The 17,879-nt window shown below is 51.6% G+C and overlaps 8 protein-coding genes across 11 annotated transcripts; 3 read left to right on the plus strand and 5 right to left on the minus strand.

Moving 5' to 3' along the window:
- Positions 1-59: 59 nt before the first annotated feature.
- On the plus strand, positions 60-2,764 carry PV05_10707 (uncharacterized protein). The gene is made up of 3 exons (XM_013454116.1): positions 60-1,431; positions 1,479-1,770; positions 1,822-2,764. The coding sequence occupies exons 1-3, from the start codon at positions 748-750 to the stop codon at positions 2,322-2,324; spliced, it is 1,479 nt and encodes a 492-aa protein (XP_013309570.1). The 5' UTR covers positions 60-747; the 3' UTR covers positions 2,325-2,764.
- PV05_10708 (uncharacterized protein) lies at positions 2,627-4,378 on the minus strand. The gene is made up of 3 exons (XM_013454117.1): positions 3,655-4,378; positions 3,012-3,602; positions 2,627-2,925 (listed from the first exon to the last, which is right to left on the minus strand). Exons 1-2 carry the CDS (start codon positions 4,276-4,278, stop codon positions 3,285-3,287), a joined length of 942 nt encoding a protein of 313 aa, XP_013309571.1. The 5' UTR covers positions 4,279-4,378; the 3' UTR covers positions 2,627-2,925; positions 3,012-3,284.
- A 242-nt stretch (positions 4,379-4,620) lies between these two features.
- Positions 4,621-7,363, minus strand: PV05_10709. Of its 3 annotated transcripts, XM_013454119.1 has the most exons (7): positions 6,707-7,363; positions 6,535-6,650; positions 6,244-6,486; positions 6,081-6,087; positions 5,504-5,994; positions 4,950-5,409; positions 4,621-4,899 (listed from the first exon to the last, which is right to left on the minus strand). In XM_013454119.1, exons 2-7 carry the CDS (start codon positions 6,568-6,570, stop codon positions 4,682-4,684), a joined length of 1,455 nt encoding a protein of 484 aa, XP_013309573.1. In that variant the 5' UTR covers positions 6,571-6,650; positions 6,707-7,363; the 3' UTR covers positions 4,621-4,681. The 3 variants fall into 3 exon arrangements, with proteins under 3 accessions (XP_013309573.1, XP_013309574.1, XP_013309572.1); XM_013454120.1 differs by having other exon boundaries at positions 6,535-7,363; XM_013454118.1 differs by having other exon boundaries at positions 4,621-5,409; positions 6,535-7,363.
- Positions 7,364-7,529: 166 nt separating this feature from the next.
- PV05_10710 (uncharacterized protein) lies at positions 7,530-9,223 on the plus strand. Its single transcript, XM_013454121.1, has 3 exons — positions 7,530-8,018; positions 8,068-8,995; positions 9,045-9,223. Exons 1-3 carry the CDS (start codon positions 7,700-7,702, stop codon positions 9,070-9,072), a joined length of 1,275 nt encoding a protein of 424 aa, XP_013309575.1. The 5' UTR covers positions 7,530-7,699; the 3' UTR covers positions 9,073-9,223.
- Positions 8,765-9,962, minus strand: PV05_10711 (uncharacterized protein). The gene has a single exon (XM_013454122.1). It carries the CDS (start codon positions 9,762-9,764, stop codon positions 9,237-9,239), a length of 528 nt encoding a protein of 175 aa, XP_013309576.1. The 5' UTR covers positions 9,765-9,962; the 3' UTR covers positions 8,765-9,236.
- Positions 9,963-10,127: 165 nt separating this feature from the next.
- Positions 10,128-13,100, plus strand: PV05_10712 (uncharacterized protein). Its single transcript, XM_013454123.1, has 2 exons — positions 10,128-12,320; positions 12,368-13,100. The coding sequence occupies exons 1-2, from the start codon at positions 10,173-10,175 to the stop codon at positions 12,554-12,556; spliced, it is 2,337 nt and encodes a 778-aa protein (XP_013309577.1). The 5' UTR covers positions 10,128-10,172; the 3' UTR covers positions 12,557-13,100.
- Positions 13,101-13,107: 7 nt separating this feature from the next.
- PV05_10713 lies at positions 13,108-16,155 on the minus strand. 2 transcript variants are annotated; one of them, XM_013454124.1, is made up of 9 exons: positions 16,102-16,155; positions 16,015-16,042; positions 15,600-15,950; positions 15,239-15,266; positions 15,114-15,177; positions 14,975-15,054; positions 14,743-14,914; positions 14,625-14,665; positions 13,108-14,572 (listed from the first exon to the last, which is right to left on the minus strand). In XM_013454124.1, the coding sequence occupies exons 3-9, from the start codon at positions 15,869-15,871 to the stop codon at positions 13,403-13,405; spliced, it is 1,827 nt and encodes a 608-aa protein (XP_013309578.1). In that variant the 5' UTR covers positions 15,872-15,950; positions 16,015-16,042; positions 16,102-16,155; the 3' UTR covers positions 13,108-13,402. The 2 variants fall into 2 exon arrangements, with proteins under 2 accessions (XP_013309578.1, XP_013309579.1); XM_013454125.1 differs by having other exon boundaries at positions 16,015-16,155.
- Positions 16,156-16,463: 308 nt separating this feature from the next.
- PV05_10714 (uncharacterized protein) lies at positions 16,464-17,489 on the minus strand (the record flags this gene model as incomplete). The annotated part of the gene is made up of 1 exon (XM_013454126.1): positions 16,464-17,489. The coding sequence occupies one exon, from the start codon at positions 17,487-17,489 to the stop codon at positions 16,464-16,466; it is 1,026 nt and encodes a 341-aa protein (XP_013309580.1).
- Between the last annotated feature and the right edge of the window lie 390 nt (positions 17,490-17,879).

A 17,879-nucleotide genomic window follows, 5' to 3' on the forward strand; every position in this document is an offset into this window, starting at 1 on the left:
CGATCAATTGCCCTGCTTGATCAGCCACTGCTTGAGCCTGGGACAGTACCGTACCCATCATTAGCCAATCGAACGAGGGTGCCTTTCGTTTGGAGGGCTGGAAGGGCAATGTAATCCGCCCTCGGACGTCGCTCACAGGGACGCCTTGCAATTGTGCGGACTGCTGAGTGACGACGACGGGCCCCAGTGTGAGATGCCGAAAGAGGACAGCTGAAATCATTCAACAACAGCCGCTTCTCGCACTGTAATCTCGTCTGCATCCCCGGTTATTCAGCGACATCTATCTTCTGTGAGGTGTACCTCGCTGAAAATCATTATTTCCTTTGGCGGTTTGTCGTAAGAGAGTACCGAAGGATTGCTGCGTTTCAGGTAGCCGCCCGTTGCAGATCAAGACAGCCCCATATGCGGGAAACGCCTTGACTTGACGTCGGCCCCTATGGACAGCAAACTATGTCAAAATTCCTCTGACGCGTCTTCTCAAGTTGATCATTTGCAGCCTTACTGGAGAGGTTGTTGAGCACATCATTATCCAAGAAAATACTGCCAGAAAGGCACAATCGCCCATCGACATATATCACACACCTGTGCAACAGCATTTTCCCTGCGATCCTGCACCAAGCCGCACAGGGTTCGACGGCCCTGCGATCGGCGTCAATCATCTGAACTGATCAATCTCAACTTAACTGCCTTCAACACCTGGATCCCTACCTTTCCCTCAGCCACCGGACATTGCCCCTTCCTACAGAAATGTCGTCCCCGGTGCCGCTTCTTCGGCCACCTGTGCCTGGTGGTCGAAGTCAGAGCGGTAGCCGGACCCCTCGTTTAACGCTCGGAATCCCTCCATCACCGAACCAGAAACCCGTCAGCGGAGAAGCCGAGCCAGTGACTGAAGTCCCACGATTCAGTTTGGCTGCAAAGGGTCCGCCAAAGCTGTCCCTAGCCACGCCCATGGGAGGTCAAGGTTCGGTTCAAGAAGGAGGAACAAATTTGAGACCGCAAATACAACCATTGAATATAAGTGCTGTCAACAACAACGATGCTGGCACCAGACCAAGAGGAGACAGCTTTCATAATGCCAGTGTCCCGGGCTCTGCATCCTCGTCCACATACTCTGCTTTGTCCTTCACAATGCAAGGCAGGACAGGAAGTACTCCAGATCCGTCCTCAGCCATTAGCTCAATATACTCGGAAGCCAGTATAGGAGGAGCATCAATGGAGAGGGAGTCGAGTATGGGCGGGCTGTCTATCGACTTTGAGAAGCTCACGATAGAAAAGGGCAGACCGCTTGATGTTGATGACCTGGATGATGAAGGGTGGGGAGCAGCGAGTGATCAGAAAAAGATCATTGAGCTTGGCTCGTTGGGGGAGGGTGCTGGTGGTGCCGTCACGCGGTGTATGCTCGAAGGTGGAAAGACCATCTTTGCGCTGAAGGTATGTCTACATCCCAGTTTCAAGGTCTACGTTGCTGACTGTCATAGATCATCACAACAAGCCCTGACCCGGATGTTAAGAAACAAATCCTACGAGAGCTGAAATTTAACAAGAACTGTACGTCAGAATATATCTGCCAATACTATGGCGCCTTCATGGATAAGTCATCGAGCACAATATCAATAGCGATGGAATTCTGTGAAGGTGGCAGTCTTGATAGTGTATACCGCGAAGTCAAGAAACTCGGTGGCCGGACAGGTGAGAAGGTGCTGGGGAAAATAGCCGAAGGTGTTCTACACGGCCTCACATACCTCAACAGCCGGAAAATTATTCACAGAGGTGACCTTGCCAGAAAATCATTCCTCCTTGTGCAGATACTGACTTTTATAGACATCAAGCCCTCAAACATCCTGCTCTGCCGAAATGGCCAAGTCAAGCTGTGCGACTTCGGCGTCAGTGGGGAGTTCGGAACCAAGGGTGACGCCAACACATTCATTGGCACCTCATACTACATGGCTCCCGAACGTATACAGGGGCAATCTTACACCATCACTTCCGATGTCTGGTCGCTTGGTGTGACGTTGCTCGAAGTGGCTCAACATCGATTCCCATTCCCTGCCGACGGGACTGAAATGCAACCTCGTGCTGGCCTCATCGACCTGCTGACGTATATTGTTGCCCAGCCTATACCAAAATTGAAAGACGAGCCCGAAAACGGCATCAAATGGAGCGACATGTTCAAATACTTCATTGAATGCTGCCTAGAGAAAGAGCCGAGCAGAAGAGCAAGACCGTGGCGAATGCTGGAACACCCGTGGATGGTTGAAATGAAGGCCAAGAAGGTCAGCATGTCAACATTCCTCAAGCAGGTCTGGGATTGGAAAGATGAATGATTTTTGTGCTTCATTGGCGGGTCGGCCATCGATATGAATAGCATGGACGTGCAATGATCTGCGGGGTACAGCAGCGGCCTCTCCGCTAGATACATCACAACCTGACGAACAGAGGACGGGGATAACGACCAGGCTTCTCGTGTCCACACGAAATGCAGCCATGATCAAGAGGCGTTTGGAAAGAGCCTGTGGCCATGGAAGAGAATTGGGTACAAGTTGGAGTGAAATGTGGTCTACAGGGGTAAATGGGTATTAAGCATGAGCATAATGAGCAGAGGAGTCAACAGTAAGCACTGGATTACAGCTCGCACGGTACATCTCTACACGTTGCCGCAAAACCATTTGATCAATTGAACCAAACCAACTTGGAGGGTCGCTTCTTGATACTGAGTCAGACTCGACTGTCCCTGACATCCCTGACATCCCTGCATCTATCTAAAGCTTCGATTTCTCAGCAATGAGAGTGTAACTTCTGGGATAACTCTCCAGTCTATCCTTCTGCATTTCTCCGATATTTTTGAACCCACCCGCGAGCATGGAAATATCGAACTCGGCAAGCAGACTCTTCATGACATGTCGGACTCCTTCTTCGCCCATGATACTGTACAGTTGGGACTTTGTAAGCTACCGTCCCTGCTTCCAAATTCGGACATTGATGCGAAGGAGATAGAAGTAAGTCAAACTCACCTAAGACCATATATCCACATTCTCCCGACCCAAACGAATTTCGCGCCCAGACAGAGCGCCTTGATCACGTCCGATGCCCCACGAACGCCGGAGTCGAACATGACTGTGATCTTCTCGCCAATGCCAGCATTAATGATATTCTCCAGAGCATCGAGACTGGCAATCGCCCCATCCACTTGGCGGCCAGCGTGATTCGAGACCACGATGCCATCACAGCCTAGGTCAACGCATCGTTGGGCGTCGTGGACGGATTGTATCCTGCGAGAAACAGTGTCAATCGTTGAGCTTCGCCAGGGAAGCAAGCAATGATGTGACCCACCCCTTTATGCAGAACGGCTTCCCTCCACTCAACTCCTTCCAGGTCTTGATAAGCCAGGGCATCTTCTCCCAAGAAAATGCACGGCCATGCCAGACATTGTCAATCCACATTGCGCCGGCCTTTTCGGGGTCTTTCTTGGGATCGATGCCTTCTTCGGCCAGGCGTTTCTGGAACACGGGATCAACCAGGCCCAAATCCGCTCCGATCCCGCGGTAGAAAGCGTAGTTCGAGGTCGCGATGTCGTCGTGCCGCCAACCTAGTTGCCATGTATCCTGGACTCGGTCATTAGCCACGGTGCAGATGAGGACAAAAGCAAGTCCCTACTGTCGTCAGGATGCAGGCTGTGAAGCCAGACTTGACCGCTCGCTTGAGCAATGAGATAGCCAGGTCGTCGTCGTGCGGTAGGTAGAGCTGGAAGAAGCGCACGGGCGAGTCGTTATCTGCGCCTTCGACTTTCACAGCTCCTTCGGACCATCTTCCCGCATCATTGGAGGCGGCAACGTCTTCGATCGTGCAGGACCCGGCTGTGCTCAGGCCATATGGTAATCTCAACTCTCCAGCAACTTTGGCCACAGGAAGCTCGCCTTTGGGATGGTAAATCTTGTTGATACCAATCGGAGCAAAGCCAATTGGCGCGGAGACCTTGTGGCCGAAGAGAGTCGTTGTCGTGTCTCGCTCGTTGACGTCGACGAGTTGATGAGGGACCAGTCGATGTCGGTAAAAGGCTTGTCTGTTGGCGAGATGGGTCCAGCCCTGACCTGCATTCGATTGGGCGTATAGTCGTCCGTTGACGGAGAGGGATTCTTCGGCACGGGCTTCGAGTTTGTCAGGCCGAGTGTTGAAAGGAGGGTGCTTGTTCTCGTTTAGTTCCCAGAAGGCATTGCGTTGCTCTTGTTGCCAGTGCGGCGTCGTTCTGTGGTAGTATTTGGGGATCCTTGGGTCACTCATGTTGACGGATACTAGTACCTGCCCTGGTCACGAAGAAGAGCAATGCGAAAGGAATATCGAGCAGCAAACAGTAAGGACAGGCACAAAAGTACTATTGAAAGTGATAGCAGACCTTTTGCGATTGTCATCATGACTTTCTTCTTGTAGGGGATACGAATGACATATCCACGCATATCTTACCCGGGCGATGCCGCGGAGGAAATGCCGACATGGACATGACGTTTTGATGTTCCAGTTTATGATGCAGTTGTACGAAGTTTGAGATCCCACGGCAGACACGGAAGCGTAGATCTTATCGGATTGCACGCGTTAAATCAAAACAAGAAATGCCATGATTTTCCCATCCAAGCTTGCTTCAAAAATGGGGTTCTCCTAATTCATTTTTACCGTCTCGAATGCTGTTCTACTTCTTGGCTACCTCCATGTTGATGGTGATCGTCTTTGCATGCACATAGCCTTTCAAGCCCTCATATCCACCTTCACGACCATAACCGCTTTGCTTGACGCCGCCGAAAGGTGTCTGAGGAGAAGTTTTGTATGCCTGATTAATCCCAACGTTCCCTGCCTCGATCTTCGATGCCACACGCAGCGCTCGAGGAATATCGGACGTGAAGACGGAAGCTGCTAAGGTCAGTTGCGAACCCATTTTCAATGTTCGAGAAAGAAGTTACATCCAAGACCGTAAGTGGTGTCATTGGCCAGCGTGATGGCTTCCTCCTCCGTCTTGAACGTTCTGACCGCGATGACGGGCCCGAAAATTTCATCAGTGAAGACGCGACTCTTAACGTCGGGATTGAGAAGGACAGTTGGCTGAACAAATGTGCCTTTGTCGCCTATTCTTCCCCCACCTGTCAAGACCTGAATTCCCTCCTTCTTACCGTCCGTTAAGAAGCCCATGACCCTGTCGAATTGCTTCTTGTCTGCCAATGGGCCAAACGCAGTGTCCGCCAGAGACGGATCACCCATCTTCTTTGCGGCGTCTTCAAAAGCCTTCTTGATGCCTTCAATGAACTTTGGAGCTATGCCCTCCTGCACCAAGACTCTCGAGGACGCAAAGCAAACTTGGCCAGAATTTCGAAGGAAGCTGGTGGCATTATGTAGGAGGGCATTGTCTAGGTCGGCGTCGTCGAACTGCAAACGGTCAGAAAACTGTACGGGCGAAGCCAGCAACAAAGTATTAGACTCGTGCATGAATGGCACGGTCTCTCGAGAGGAGAATACGCACGATGAGAGCCGGACTCTTTCCACCCAACTCAAGCGAGACGTGCTTCATGTTGGACTTGGCGGCCGCAATCTGGACGGCGCGGCCTCCAGCAGCCGACCCGGTGAAAGCGATCTTTGCGATTTCCATGTGTGATGCCAGCATTGCCCCTATCGGAGCAGCACCAGTGAGAATGTTGATCACACCTGGAGGAATTCCAGCCTCCTTGATCAACTCGCCGTACGCTGCGGCTCCAAGAGGTGACTTCTCCGAAGATTTGAATACGAAGGTGTTTCCGGCTGCAAGAGCAGGAGCCATCTTCCATGCGGCCAGAACATGAGTACCATTCCATGCAGAGATACCAGCGCAGACGCCAAGAGGTTCATAAGCGACGATCTTATACGAACCGTCTCCCTCAGGGGGATAGCTCTCGCCAGCAATCTTGCCGGCAAGGCCAGCATAGTAACGCCATGTGGCACATGCTCCAGCTACAAAGCCCTTGGCGAGAGTGATAGCTATTCATGCGTTAGCATCTAAAGCTGTATCGGGAAAGACCGCGGTTATGAAAGTTGCCGTGGCGTTATTGCCAGGTGAGACTTACGTTGGCCCTAAGAATTGTCAGGAAGCTGTACCCATACAAAGCAGAGGCAGAGGCAGAGGCAGAGGCAGAGGCAGAGGCAGAGGCAGAGGCAGAGGCAGAGGCAGAGGCAATGTATGGGATTCGTGCTTGGATGGCACAATATTCAAGAGAGAAGACTACTTACCATGCATACACTTTCGAGTTTGCCCAACTTTTCAGCATTGGCCTCTAGAAGATCGGCGAACTTGAGCATTAGCTTTGCCCGCTGCGCGCCGGGCGTCGACGACCAGCTTGGGAAAGCGGCCTTTGCAGCGGCAACAGCGCGGTCGACATCGGCTTCTGAGGCTACTTGGACCTTGTCCGTAACAACCGTGTCATCGTTAGGGCTGTTGATTGTGAGGGTCTCTCCGGACGATGACGGGATATACTAAACTGGTCAGTCCATTGGTGTTAATGAGCTCTTAGTGCCACTCACCTCGTTGTTGATGAAGAGATTTGTCTGGTAAGACATTGCGATCGGTGAAGTTGAATCGATTAGATGATGTCTTTCACTATGACAATGCCGTAGGGCGTGATGCTTCCAGTGCTGTTCTTGATGACTCTCAGAATTTGAGATGTTGAGGGTGAGACGAGTCGTAGCAATATACCTCAAAGAAATACTTTCCTCGGCTGATGGAGTGAGACGACTTCATCCCCGCACACCTTGTCAAGCTCAAGCAACCAATGCGAAACCGACAATCATGCGGCTTGTAGGTGGAGTAGACGCGATCGGCACCCATCGAAACGTTGCCGCGGAGCTATGATGGGGGAAGTCGATTAACGCCTTGCCAAAGTCCGAACGCGTGCTATACTGTTGCTCTTCTTCCAATTGACACGGGTATAAGTGAGGATCCTACTTTGCTCAGCTAAGCGCCAGATCAATAGCAAGGGAGATAGCTGTCTCTCGTCCGACGTGCCCGAGTAATCATGCCAGAACGGGTCTTGGCACGACTGTGACATAGCAATCCACGAGGCCTTGTTGAGAATGTGGTTGGGTTCGGGCTTTTTGAGCATTGCGGATGCTTTTTCGTGTTAAGGTGTTCAACACGGCGAGGGAGTATGAGATTGCCGCCGGTTCCGGTCATCTGCGCAATGGATTGCGAGTCATAGAGTGTCGCATATAGAAATACCTCTGTGTCAGGCTGGCGGCGCCAAAGTTGACGGCTCATGGCTCCAAGGTAGGTTGCCGATCGGCCTGCCTTTATCCAGTGACCTGAGAGTCCACGAGCCGTTTGAACTTGGTCCACAGGTGAGGTGAATCGAATGAGCTCGTGGATGGCTCTTCAGACAGGGTACTCATGGTATTGTGATACTGCAGGCTCAGCCTCGTCTGCCAAGGCTGACCAACCAGATTGGATCGGCGAGTCGGGCCTGCCACCCAGCAAACGAAAGTCATCCATTGCCTGCGCATCTGTTTACTTACCTCACCATCTGCACCATCAGCACACACGGAGTTCCCGCAATTCATGCGAAGTTCCAGCACCTAACGCAAGTATCATCATGCATCCCTAGACGAGTAAGGACCCTAGAACATCCACGACATGCCCTTCCGAGTGCGCCGCAGTTGACATCCTGCTCAACATCCGTTCTCGACTCAGAAAATGGCAGAGCCAGGATTTCCCTGGAGCGCCCAATCGCGAGATCCAGAAAAAGAAGGAACTCTTCCTGCGATCGATTCAAATGTCCCACATTCAGAAGAGAACAAGCAGGACAGTGTTTCAAGTGCTGGAAACAGGAACAATCCTGCTACACAACATCCCCAGCCGAGAAAGACCAGCAATCCGCAGAGTAAGCGCCGGGATGGGTCTTTGAAGGGACCTCAACGAGCTATACCACCTGCTACAACTGGTTTGGTCGATTCCACAACATCAAAGAGTACAAAGAAACCAGCAACACCACTTCCAGTTCGGACTATTCCTCGTATGTACCATTCCATTATTCGTGCGGTGCTGGGCTAACAGCACCATAGCTTGGGTAAGGGACGCAGAAGAAAGCGACCTAGAAGACCCTCAATTTCTTGCTCCCGACTCTCCAGAAGCTGCTCTCGTCGCACACCACAACCACAGCCCATCAACCGCTGCACGGCCAAACGTACATGGCAAGCAAACGCAAACCAATGGACATGTGACGTCTGCAGGACACGTGCGACCTGAGCGGACTTCAAGATGGATCTCATTTGCTCGTGCAAGTGCCTACCCTCGCGAGACTTTCAACGGTGAAAAGGTGGACACTGATTATCTCAATCAGCATTTCACTGACTACTCGAGGCCTTGGTTGGCGGGACACGAGGACGATCTGGAGGATGGCAGCAGTCGATACCACGCATTTCGCCGTAAGAGGAAGGCTTGGTACAAGAGGGCACAATTCACCATCATGCGGAACCCTTTTATTCCTCTCGCATTCAGATTGACAACCTTCGTCTTCGCGTTTGCGGCCCTCGGGCTGGGCACTTCCATATACCATTCGACAAACAGGATTGCTAAGTGCATCCACCAGAATCCGAGGGACAAAGAATGCCGTGACCTAGTTGGCACAGGCCCTACCAACTACTACCAGGATCCGTCTGGGTTGATGGCCCTGATCGTCGATGCGATTGCGGTGGCCTACATCTTGTACATCACCTACGACGAATACTTCTCCAAGCCGCTTGGCTTGCGACCAGCCCGTGCCAAAGTACGGCTGGTTCTCCTTGATTTGTTCTTTGTCGTGTTTCAATCAGCAAACCTTGCTTTGAGTTTCGAGTCCTTGACGGTTGATCAAGGTGCATGCAAGGTGGGAGGTGCACCTCTGACCTCTCCCAAATTTGACGACGTATGCTCTCGTGCACGAGCATTAAGTGGTGTTCTGTTGATTTCGTTGGTTGCTTGGTTGATGACCTTCTCTATTAGTGTATTGAGGTACGTATTCGGAATGCGAAGTTTGCGGGATAATGCTGACAAGTTGCAGGTTGGTAGAGAGGATCGATACGAAGTGACGATACAAATAGGATGGCTGGTCCTTTTCGAGCCTCATCATGGGATACTTGTAGCAATAATGATGACCGGAACGACTTTCCTTCCCCATGTTCACAGTCAGAAAATGCAGCACCTGAGATGTATCGCTAGCCTCTTCCACTTCCAAACGACGTGACTCCCATTGTTACACTTTGATGCTCGGACCATCATCCCCATAGATAGGGTCTTTCTTGAACCAGCCGAGGTCCTTGATGGCCTTGACTTTGTCTTTTTCTCCGTCCCGTCCGTAACACATATCCCAACTCTCGCCGGTCGGATAAGAGCCCACCATCTGGAACCCACCGTAATCCTCGAGCAAACGATGGCCAACCCCGGCCGGTACAATGACCACGTCACCCTTTTCCAGCACCGGTTCCACTCGGCCTTCGTTGTTCTCCCCACCGAAGCAGCACTTGGCTGAACCAGAGGCGATACTGAGGACTTCGTGGGTGTTTGAATGAAAATGGGTCTCGCTGAACATGGTATATTCCCACTGTGGAGAAACCACTCCGACGGATCTGAGATGGCTCTTGATATTTGATGCATTTGGATTAGGGAAAGCGGAGTGATAGATCATCAAAGGTTTCCCTTGGACGGAGGTATTGGGAAGACCTTTGTAAGAAGGAATCTGGTGCGTTGACACACGCAGAGCATTCAGAGGCGTGACAGACATCTTGGACACTGCGGTTGTAGCCTTGAACAAAGAAGGAGGTTACTCTTTTGGACTTCCCCACGCCTTTTGCGCGATGAGCCTGCGAAAGCTGCAAAGAAAATATTGGCACAACTGCGCTACGCGTTACTCTCACTTGTAAGCACAGGGCTATCTCACATCCTTGGGAAGCTTCGTTGCAAGTTGACTGAGGCAGCTAGGCATCTCTGTACAATTGCCATCGAACAAACATTCACATCACTGTGGACATTGGAGGCGGTGGCGTCATAAACCATGTCACGTTACTTGAATACCTCGCTGCCTTTGCGACCGGCGCCGAATTGGCCAGAAGGCCGCCTCACTAATAAGGCCTTTCGATATCCGCATCGTCAACTCCCTCTACACACTACCTCAACATCGAACTCCAACATCATGGCGCCTGCTACGAGCACGCCTCCGCCTACGGCCACTGCGCCCAACTTGAGGGCCCGAGATGACCTCAACTCTACCTGGACTTACCTGCAGAGCAACCTGGAGAATGTCATGACTAAGTTGCAAGAGGGTCTCGACATGAAGACTTATATGGGTGTCTATACCGCAGTCCATAACTTTTGCACTTCTCAGAAGGCCACTCCTCAGCCTCAGAATGCCTCGTCCTCCCTCAGTCAGCAGCATCGTGGTGCTCACCTCCTCGGCGAAGAACTCTACCAACTCCTTGGCCAATACCTCACCGAACACCTTCGCGAAGTCCTCAAGAACTCCGAGTCACACACCGATGAAGCCCTCCTCACATTCTACATCCGGGAATGGAAGCGTTACACCGACGCGGCGAAATACAACAACCACCTGTTCAGATACCTGAATCGCCACTGGGTCAAGAGAGAGATTGATGAGGGCAAGAAGAATGTCTACGATGTCTATACTCTGCACTTGGTCAAATGGAGAGATGATTTCTTCAAGGCCGTTGAGTCCAAAGTCATGGACGCAGTTCTTCGCCTTGTCGAGAAGCAACGAAATGGCGAAACCATTGATCAGATGCAGATCAAGGCTATTGTTGACTCTTTCGTCTCGCTCGGTTTGGATGAGCTTGACAGTACCAAGCCCACCCTGGACGTCTACCGCCTCTACTTTGAACGACCTTTTATCTCCGCCACGAAAGATTATTACAATAACGAGTCGAGACGATTTGTTGCTGAAAACAGCGTGGTTGAATACATGAAGAAGGCCGAGGCCCGACTTGAGGAAGAGAAGGAGCGGGTCAATATGTATCTGCACCCGGACATCATGAAGAAGCTCATGGAGACCTGCAACGAAGCTCTGATCAGCGCCCACTCCGTCCTTCTCCGAGATGAGTTCCAAATCCTCCTTGACAATGAGCGCACTGAAGATCTGGCCCGGATGTACAAGCTGTTGTCTCGAATCAAAGACGGCTTGGACCCTCTCCGCAATCGCTTCGAGGTTCATGTTCGCAGAGCTGGCACGGCGGCGGTCGAGAAGGTTGCTGCTAACGGCGACAACTTCGAGCCCAAAGTCTATGTCGATGCTTTACTCGAAATACATGGCAAATACCAACAGCTCGTCAACGTGGCCTTTAATGGAGAGTCAGAGTTTGTACGAAGCCTTGACAATGCCTGCCAGGAGTTTGTCAACCACAACCAGGTTTGCAAGAACAGCACCACCAGATCCCCCGAGTTGCTGGCCAAGTATGCCGATCAGCTGCTCAAGAAGGGTGCCAAAGCGGCAGACGAGTCCGAACTTGAAGAGCTCCTTGTTCAGATCATGGTTGTGTTCAAGTATGTCGAAGACAAGGACGTGTTTCAAAAGTTCTACTCGCGCATGTTGGCCAAACGCCTTGTCCACACCAGTTCCGTATCAGATGATGCGGAGACTAGTATGATCAGCAAGCTGAAGGAAGCTTGTGGTTACGAATACACCAACAAGCTGCAGAGAATGTTTCAAGATGTCCAAATCTCGAAGGACCTCAACACTGCTTACAAGGATTGGCATGATAAGATTCTCGAAGACAGTGAGGAGAAGCGTACTGTTGATTCTACATTCCAGATCCTAGGGACTGGCTTCTGGCCGCTGAATGCGCCCAATACGCCGTTCGCGCCACCTACGGAAGTCAACAAGGCCATCGAATCATTCACTCGATTCTACGACCAAAAACACAACGGCCGAAAGCTTACCTGGCTTTGGCAGTTATGTAAGGGAGAAATTCGCGCGAACTACATCAAGAGTCAGAAGGTGCCATATACCTTCCAGGTCTCGACTTATCAGATGGCCATTTTGTTATTGTTCAATGACACTGACAAGCTTGACTACTCTGACATCAAAGAGGTTACTAAGCTGACCGATGAGAACCTCGAGCCTGCGCTCGGCATTCTCTGTAAAGCTCGCGTTCTCTTGCCCAGCCCAGAAGATGCCAAAGCTGTTCCCGGTACTAGCTACGCCTTGAATTACAACTTCAAGAATAAGAAGGTCAAGATCAACTTGAACATCACCGTCAAATCAGAGCAGAAAACCGAATCCGATGAGACCCATAAGACGATTGAGGAGGACAGAAAGTTGTTGCTTCAGGTATGTCCTTATTTCGTCGTCACTATTACATACTGATCGCCCGTTAGGCCGTGATTGTCCGCATAATGAAAGGTCGCAAGAAGCTCCGACATGTTCACCTAGTCGAAGAAGTCATTAATCAGGTGAAGAGCCGATTCCCGCCCAAGATATCTGATATCAAGAAGAACATCGATGCACTTATGGAGAAAGACTACATTGAACGTCTTGACAACGACGAATTGGCTTACATCGCTTGAGCGGCTGTCGTTGGGCAAGCGATGTTTCACTCAAGAATCCTTTGGGGCAAACGATTCCTACTGGGCAACATACGAATAAGTGTTGATGGCGATTGAGCGTGATTCACATTGGAGTTCATCTTTACGTTGGCATGGAGAAATGGAGTCGACATAGCTCTTCCGAAAGAGGGGAGCCGAGCCGGGAACGAATACCCCAGATGGAACTGGGCATTACTGTGTTGCATTGCATTGCATGGGGGTTGCCTGTCCACACCACTTCTTCTCTTGCTTTTCTTATGGGACTGTCCACGCAATCCGTCTCTGCCGAGAACGCAAGTGTGAGCGATGGAAACGAGCTGACATGATTCACGACGCGTGCACGGATTGGCGGAGAAGTATGGGCTTGCCTGTGCTGAGGGGTTGCAGAAGCCGACTTCGAACAGCTACAGGGCCCATGCCGAGTAAGTCTCTGGCCAAAATCAGAGTCTTGTGGGCGGCTCTGAAGCGGTTGAATGTACTTAGAGGACAAGAAAACACAACAAGATACCAAAGATATGAGAAAACATCGCTTCCGCGTGACGTGAGTCGAGCAAGTGTCGTACGATTTAGTTTCATAGTCTTGATGCTCGCCGCAGCCGCACTGCCATCGATTGTAAACAGGATTGCAGAGAGTACTTTCCTTGAATAGGTGACAGTCTCTCCTTTGTCCTCCCCAGCTCATCTCATCCTAGACCACGCACGTCGGGTTGAAAAGATTTATTCACGATCAGGCAGTGTAATGAGACTACCTCTGTTCGACGTCATGCAATCCTTCAACTTCTGGTCATATCCGTCTCTCGAGGGTCATTAGCATCGAGCCTCATTCCATCACGATGCGCTGCCTGTGCCAGGGCCAGCCGCCTCCACGTTCTCTGGAGCAGACGTCGACGTCGACGGTGAGGAGCTCGTCTGCCCCGCCGGTCCTTTCCCCTGCTGCATTCGATCCTTGGCCCAGCTTCCCCAACTACTCAGATACGCGCCGGCTTTGGCTGCATTCTCCCTCGCGGAAGCTTGCAACTGCGCCGCGTCGACATTCGGTCTTTGCAGTTGCACCTTTGCAGCACGGTCCCGTATGGAGCTGGCCCATCCTCCAGCGCCTCCAGCGCTTCCAGCACCCGCTGCCACCGCCGCTGCGTCTCCAGACTCGCTCTTCTCACCCAGCTGCACCCGGTCCTTGTCTTTCTCGAGACTTTCATTCTCTTTCCTCGCCTGGTCCACACTGCTCGCAGCCTGATTCCCACTCCTGTTCGGTGCAACTCTCCTACGTTGCTCCACCTCGGCCCAGAAGCGCGCCATCCTCTCCTTTCCAACGGCAATCGTCTTGCCGAGCTGTTCCCTCCCTTCACGCATCCGCTCGTCCAGATGCAGCTCTGCGAGATTCTGCTGCAGCCGCCTCTGTACATCCTCGACACTCAACCCACCACCCGTCGGATGTCTCGGCTCAATGATGTCGAAAATCCGATTTCCGCGGGTCAAGTTGTCGAACAGCTCGAAATTATGCGTACTCCGCCATATCGCCAGGAACTCTGGGTTGAAATCCATCGCCGTATCCCCTGGGTCCGGGTAGTGCTCGGTATTAGTGAGAGAACTGGGCAGGCCAGCATCGCCCTGCATAGACTCATGGTAGACTTGATAAGCCATACTGCTCAGCAAGCTCAGAATATACTCCTCGAACTGCAAGCGGATTGCATCCTCAGAGCCCGCATAGCCCATGTTCTTCGGACGGCTGGGGTTTTCGGGATCCCAGGTGTCCAGGACGGTTTGGGTGAGAAAGTCGATCCAGCGTCGGTCCGCGGCTGAGAGGGTGAGGGCGGTGCGTAGGGAAGGAGATGTGACGGTGATACTGTTCGACTCGTCGAGGTTGATGAGAATGTCGCTATACTTTTCTTTCTGTTGGAGAAGGAGTGAATTCGTTGAGCCGACTACGTAGGATTTCGTGTCGTAGTCGGCTAGGATATCCAGTTGTTGAAGAGGCGTGTACGGACCGAAGAACGAACCCTGTGCACGATCAGTCATCAGCCCTGTGAAGAAGGATTCTGAGGTTCCTTACCTTGCCGAAAATTTGCAAGGGCAAACCCATGTATGACAATACTACCAAAGGTCTATCAGCTGCCGGTCTAGTGGACACTGCCAAAGTTGGGGAGCAGATGTCAGGAACGGAGACGTACATGAACTCCTATCGCTTGTCCTCAGCGTAGCGGCTCTCGACGCATGCTGTGCATATGAATCTAGAATGGGATCCGCCGCATCTTGCAGATTTCTAATCAAGCCCGGTATGAGCGACACCAAGGCAAACTGCATCATGCATAATCTCTCGCATTTGGAGCCGAAGAAGAGCATCTATGCGCTTGAAATCAGCGCAGTCTGTTCCAGATCTATTCCTCTGCACGGCTTGCTTACCTTTCGTTGCAGCAACAGACACTTGACTAGCGCCAACGTTTGGTGTCTAAATTCGTAAATCATCTCGCGTATTGATAATCCTGTACGTGAAGAGAGACATCAGTTACGAGTCCGTCTGATCACAAGGCGCGAGATCTACCAAAGTAATGATCCTTCCCGTCTTCGTGCACAGCGGGCGATCGTGCAAGACTCTCTTGAAATTCCTATGAAGCAGCATCGGTCAGTCAACCAGCACTGTATCGGTCATGATGAACACCTACCTACCTTGAGTATTGTGGTATCTGAGAAGTCCCTGCAGAGGTGGTGTCTCAGCAATACTGCTCCGGCAGTCGAAAGCGGATCGAACAGGATGCGGTGACATTTTGGTCTCTGAGCATTAAGCCCTATTCCTAGGCGATAGTCTCTCTATCCCCAGGTACAGAGCTCACCTGTACAGCTTCAAGACAGACACTTTTTTCAAGTGCCCGTGCTGCTGGGCTGCGACTCCGGAGCCGCCTGTCGAATGTCGGACCTTGACGCGTTGACGACCGACAGCCCAAAATATCATCAAGATCTTTCACTCGTGCAGGTCTCCCATTTCCGCTCTGCTCAATAAACGACAAAGAAATGGGGAGATGAGACTCACTCCTGATGGTACCAAGCCGCAGTAACGGCACCTAGCCGCTCCCTTAACTCTCCCATGCCCTGGGCTGTCGAGGATACCACTACCACGGCCTTTTGAACCGTCGACCTCGTGACATCCGCCGACCGACGCTTCAATTTCTCCGCCTTGATCTGCCGCGTACACGAGATTCCGAACAGACTCGATCCAGGCTCAGCGTCGCTGGCACCCTTATTCAGCAGCGTGAAGTAAGAGAACTCTTCGGCCATTGCGTGCGCGCCGTCGGACAAGGCCATGAACGGCAACAAGGACCAATCATTGCGCTTGCATAAGTCGTCGCCAGCAGGGTCGACCCAAAATTCGACTTCTGGTCCTCTTTGTGGCCGCTATCATCAGCGAGCCTGCCCGATGGATTCTTAAGTCGGTCAGCGTAACGTACCGTGCATGATGAAAATCGACCACTGCAACTTGAGGCGGTATTGTTATCATATTGGCTTGTATAAAGAATAAAAATGCATGACGGTACCTAGAATGACCCTAGAATATGCACCGACGAACCCTGGAAGAGGATGGAATGGGATGTGGTGATTAAACATGGAACGTTGTGAAAGAGACAACACGACGGGAAACAATGACGGTAAATCAATATGTCTGACGAAAGTCCGCCAGCAAATAACGCAGTGAAACGCGCCAAGCTCTGTGGCCAGACAGCAGTTTTTCTGATTGGCGATATTGCGTGCCAGCGCTGGCATCCATGTCACTTCCGCACATGTCAAAGTCACCTGCAGCTTTGGCAATGCGACAGATATCGCGACAAATCGCGACAAACCGGAATTTGTATCATTGGTCATACAATCCCACAGAGAAGAGTCAATCAAGGTTGTTGTGCTACTGGAAAGATATCTTGGTGGCGTCCTCTCCGAAATCCTTTGGCAACTCGGGACCCCAGACAGATATCGGTCCCGCCACTTCCCTGCGAGTGGCGGTGTCTTCATTCACCACGTCGCCATCAGCATAATGTTCAATCTTGAAACCACTGACGTCTTGCCAATAGTCAAAGATCTGACTGCCTAGGATATGCCTGCCCACTCCCCAAACACTCTTCCACTTGTTCTTCGCTAGCCACTCGTGACCGATCAATTGGGTGTCGAAGTCGGCAACTTCGAACGAGCTGTGGTGGATATATGTTTCCTTGACCTCGGGGGGCGCTCGCTGCAGAAACATAATGTGGTGGTCTGAATACTCCTTTCCGAGATCGATGTGCATGAAGGTCAGTACATCGACGTTGGAGAATTGCGGATGCCACAGGATGTCCGAGTGGACGAGATTGAAGTTGGAAGTGTAAAAGTTCAATTCGTCGTCGAACTCCTTGCACACATATCCCAAATGGCCCAGCTTGTGGACAAGAGCAGGCCCTTCGTGGTATCGCTGGAATTGGCCGAGTCTCTTCTTCTCGAAGGGGCTGTTGTATGGACCTTGTGAGTCATGCGTTGCTGTGGGCTCTGTCTTTCCAGTGTTGACCTTCCGTTCTTCCTGGCCATACACGATATGGACATATGTCCCGTTCGGACGAGCGATTGTGATCAATTGTCCGCCTCCAGGCGCCTGATCGAGGCTCTTGACCGTCGCACCGGGGATTCTGGAAGCTTTATCGAACTCTGTTTGATCTCTGGCGACGAAAGCAGCACCCATGAACTTTGGTTTCCCGGACTTGGCTTTTGTCGCCACATATACGTATGGATCACGTCCATATCCACAGTAATACACGGTATCGCCAACCCTCTTCTCCTCGATGAATCCAAAGTCTCTGGCGAACTTTGCAAACTTGTTCAGATCCGGATGCTCGAAGTAGACGTGGCCCAAGCGGACAAGCTGGACTTTTGAAGGATCGTTCTTGACGTCGGGGATAGGCATGTTGGGAACGAGGCGTTCGCGAATAAACCGGGGAAGGTAGGCAAGAATATCAAGCACAGTTACCATAGTTCTGTCCCCTTTCTAGGCCTTTACAATATACCTAGGTATCGGAATTTACATTGCTTCCTGCGACGTGTGCTGCGCCTGTTCTTCTTTCATATATCGAGAGCTGATGTCGACGTAAGCTTGCCCGCGGTGTCATAGCGGGAACCGCGCGAGAAAACCGTCCAAGGCTCAGGGGAGGATTTGAGAGGTCCCGCAAAGGCCCCGCACAGGAATAAAACCAGAAGAGCGTCCACCAGATCAAGGAGCTGGGGGGATAGTCATTCCGAGCCTCGGTTGATGCTGTGTCGTACGGAGCTTCTCGCAAGACTAACTTGTATCTATCGG

This window comes from Exophiala xenobiotica, assembly GCF_000835505.1.
Source record: "Exophiala xenobiotica strain CBS 118157 unplaced genomic scaffold supercont1.7, whole genome shotgun sequence".
Classification (NCBI taxonomy): Eukaryota; Fungi; Ascomycota; class Eurotiomycetes; order Chaetothyriales; family Herpotrichiellaceae; genus Exophiala; species Exophiala xenobiotica.

Bases quoted from the DNA above. Each gene is read 5' to 3' on its own strand.
- PV05_10707 (XM_013454116.1), top strand. From the start codon at position 748: ATGTCGTCCCCGGTGCCGCTTCTTCGGCCACCTGTGCCTGGTGGTCGA. The intron at 1,432-1,478 runs GTATGTCTACAT...TGACTGTCATAG, and splicing joins AGACCATCTTTGCGCTGAAG to ATCATCACAACAAGCCCTGA. The intron at 1,771-1,821 runs GTGACCTTGCCA...TGACTTTTATAG, and splicing joins CCGGAAAATTATTCACAGAG to ACATCAAGCCCTCAAACATC.
- PV05_10708 (XM_013454117.1), bottom strand. From the start codon at position 4,278: ATGAGTGACCCAAGGATCCCCAAATACTACCACAGAACGACGCCGCAC. The intron at 3,603-3,654 runs GTAGGGACTTGC...GACCGAGTCCAG, and splicing joins CAGCCTGCATCCTGACGACA to GATACATGGCAACTAGGTTG.
- PV05_10709 (XM_013454119.1), bottom strand. From the start codon at position 6,570: ATGTCTTACCAGACAAATCTCTTCATCAACAACGAG. The intron at 6,487-6,534 runs GTGAGTGGCACT...TGACCAGTTTAG, and splicing joins ATCTCTTCATCAACAACGAG to TATATCCCGTCATCGTCCGG. The intron at 4,900-4,949 runs GTAACTTCTTTC...TGACCTTAGCAG, and splicing joins CACCACTTACGGTCTTGGAT to CTTCCGTCTTCACGTCCGAT.
- PV05_10710 (XM_013454121.1), top strand. From the start codon at position 7,700: ATGGCAGAGCCAGGATTTCCCTGGAGCGCCCAATCGCGAGATCCAGAA. The intron at 8,019-8,067 runs GTATGTACCATT...ACAGCACCATAG, and splicing joins TCCAGTTCGGACTATTCCTC to CTTGGGTAAGGGACGCAGAA. The intron at 8,996-9,044 runs GTACGTATTCGG...GACAAGTTGCAG, and splicing joins TTCTCTATTAGTGTATTGAG to GTTGGTAGAGAGGATCGATA.
- PV05_10711 (XM_013454122.1), bottom strand. From the start codon at position 9,764: ATGTCTGTCACGCCTCTGAATGCTCTGCGTGTGTCAACGCACCAGATT.
- PV05_10712 (XM_013454123.1), top strand. From the start codon at position 10,173: ATGGCGCCTGCTACGAGCACGCCTCCGCCTACGGCCACTGCGCCCAAC. The intron at 12,321-12,367 runs GTATGTCCTTAT...ATCGCCCGTTAG, and splicing joins ACAGAAAGTTGTTGCTTCAG to GCCGTGATTGTCCGCATAAT.
- PV05_10713 (XM_013454125.1), bottom strand. From the start codon at position 16,064: ATGATAACAATACCGCCTCAAGTTGCAGTGGTCGATTTTCATCATGCA. The intron at 14,915-14,974 runs GTAAGCAAGCCG...TCAAGCGCATAG, and splicing joins GTCTGTTGCTGCAACGAAAG to ATGCTCTTCTTCGGCTCCAA. The intron at 14,666-14,742 runs GTACGTCTCCGT...GACCTTTGGTAG, and splicing joins GACAAGCGATAGGAGTTCAT to TATTGTCATACATGGGTTTG.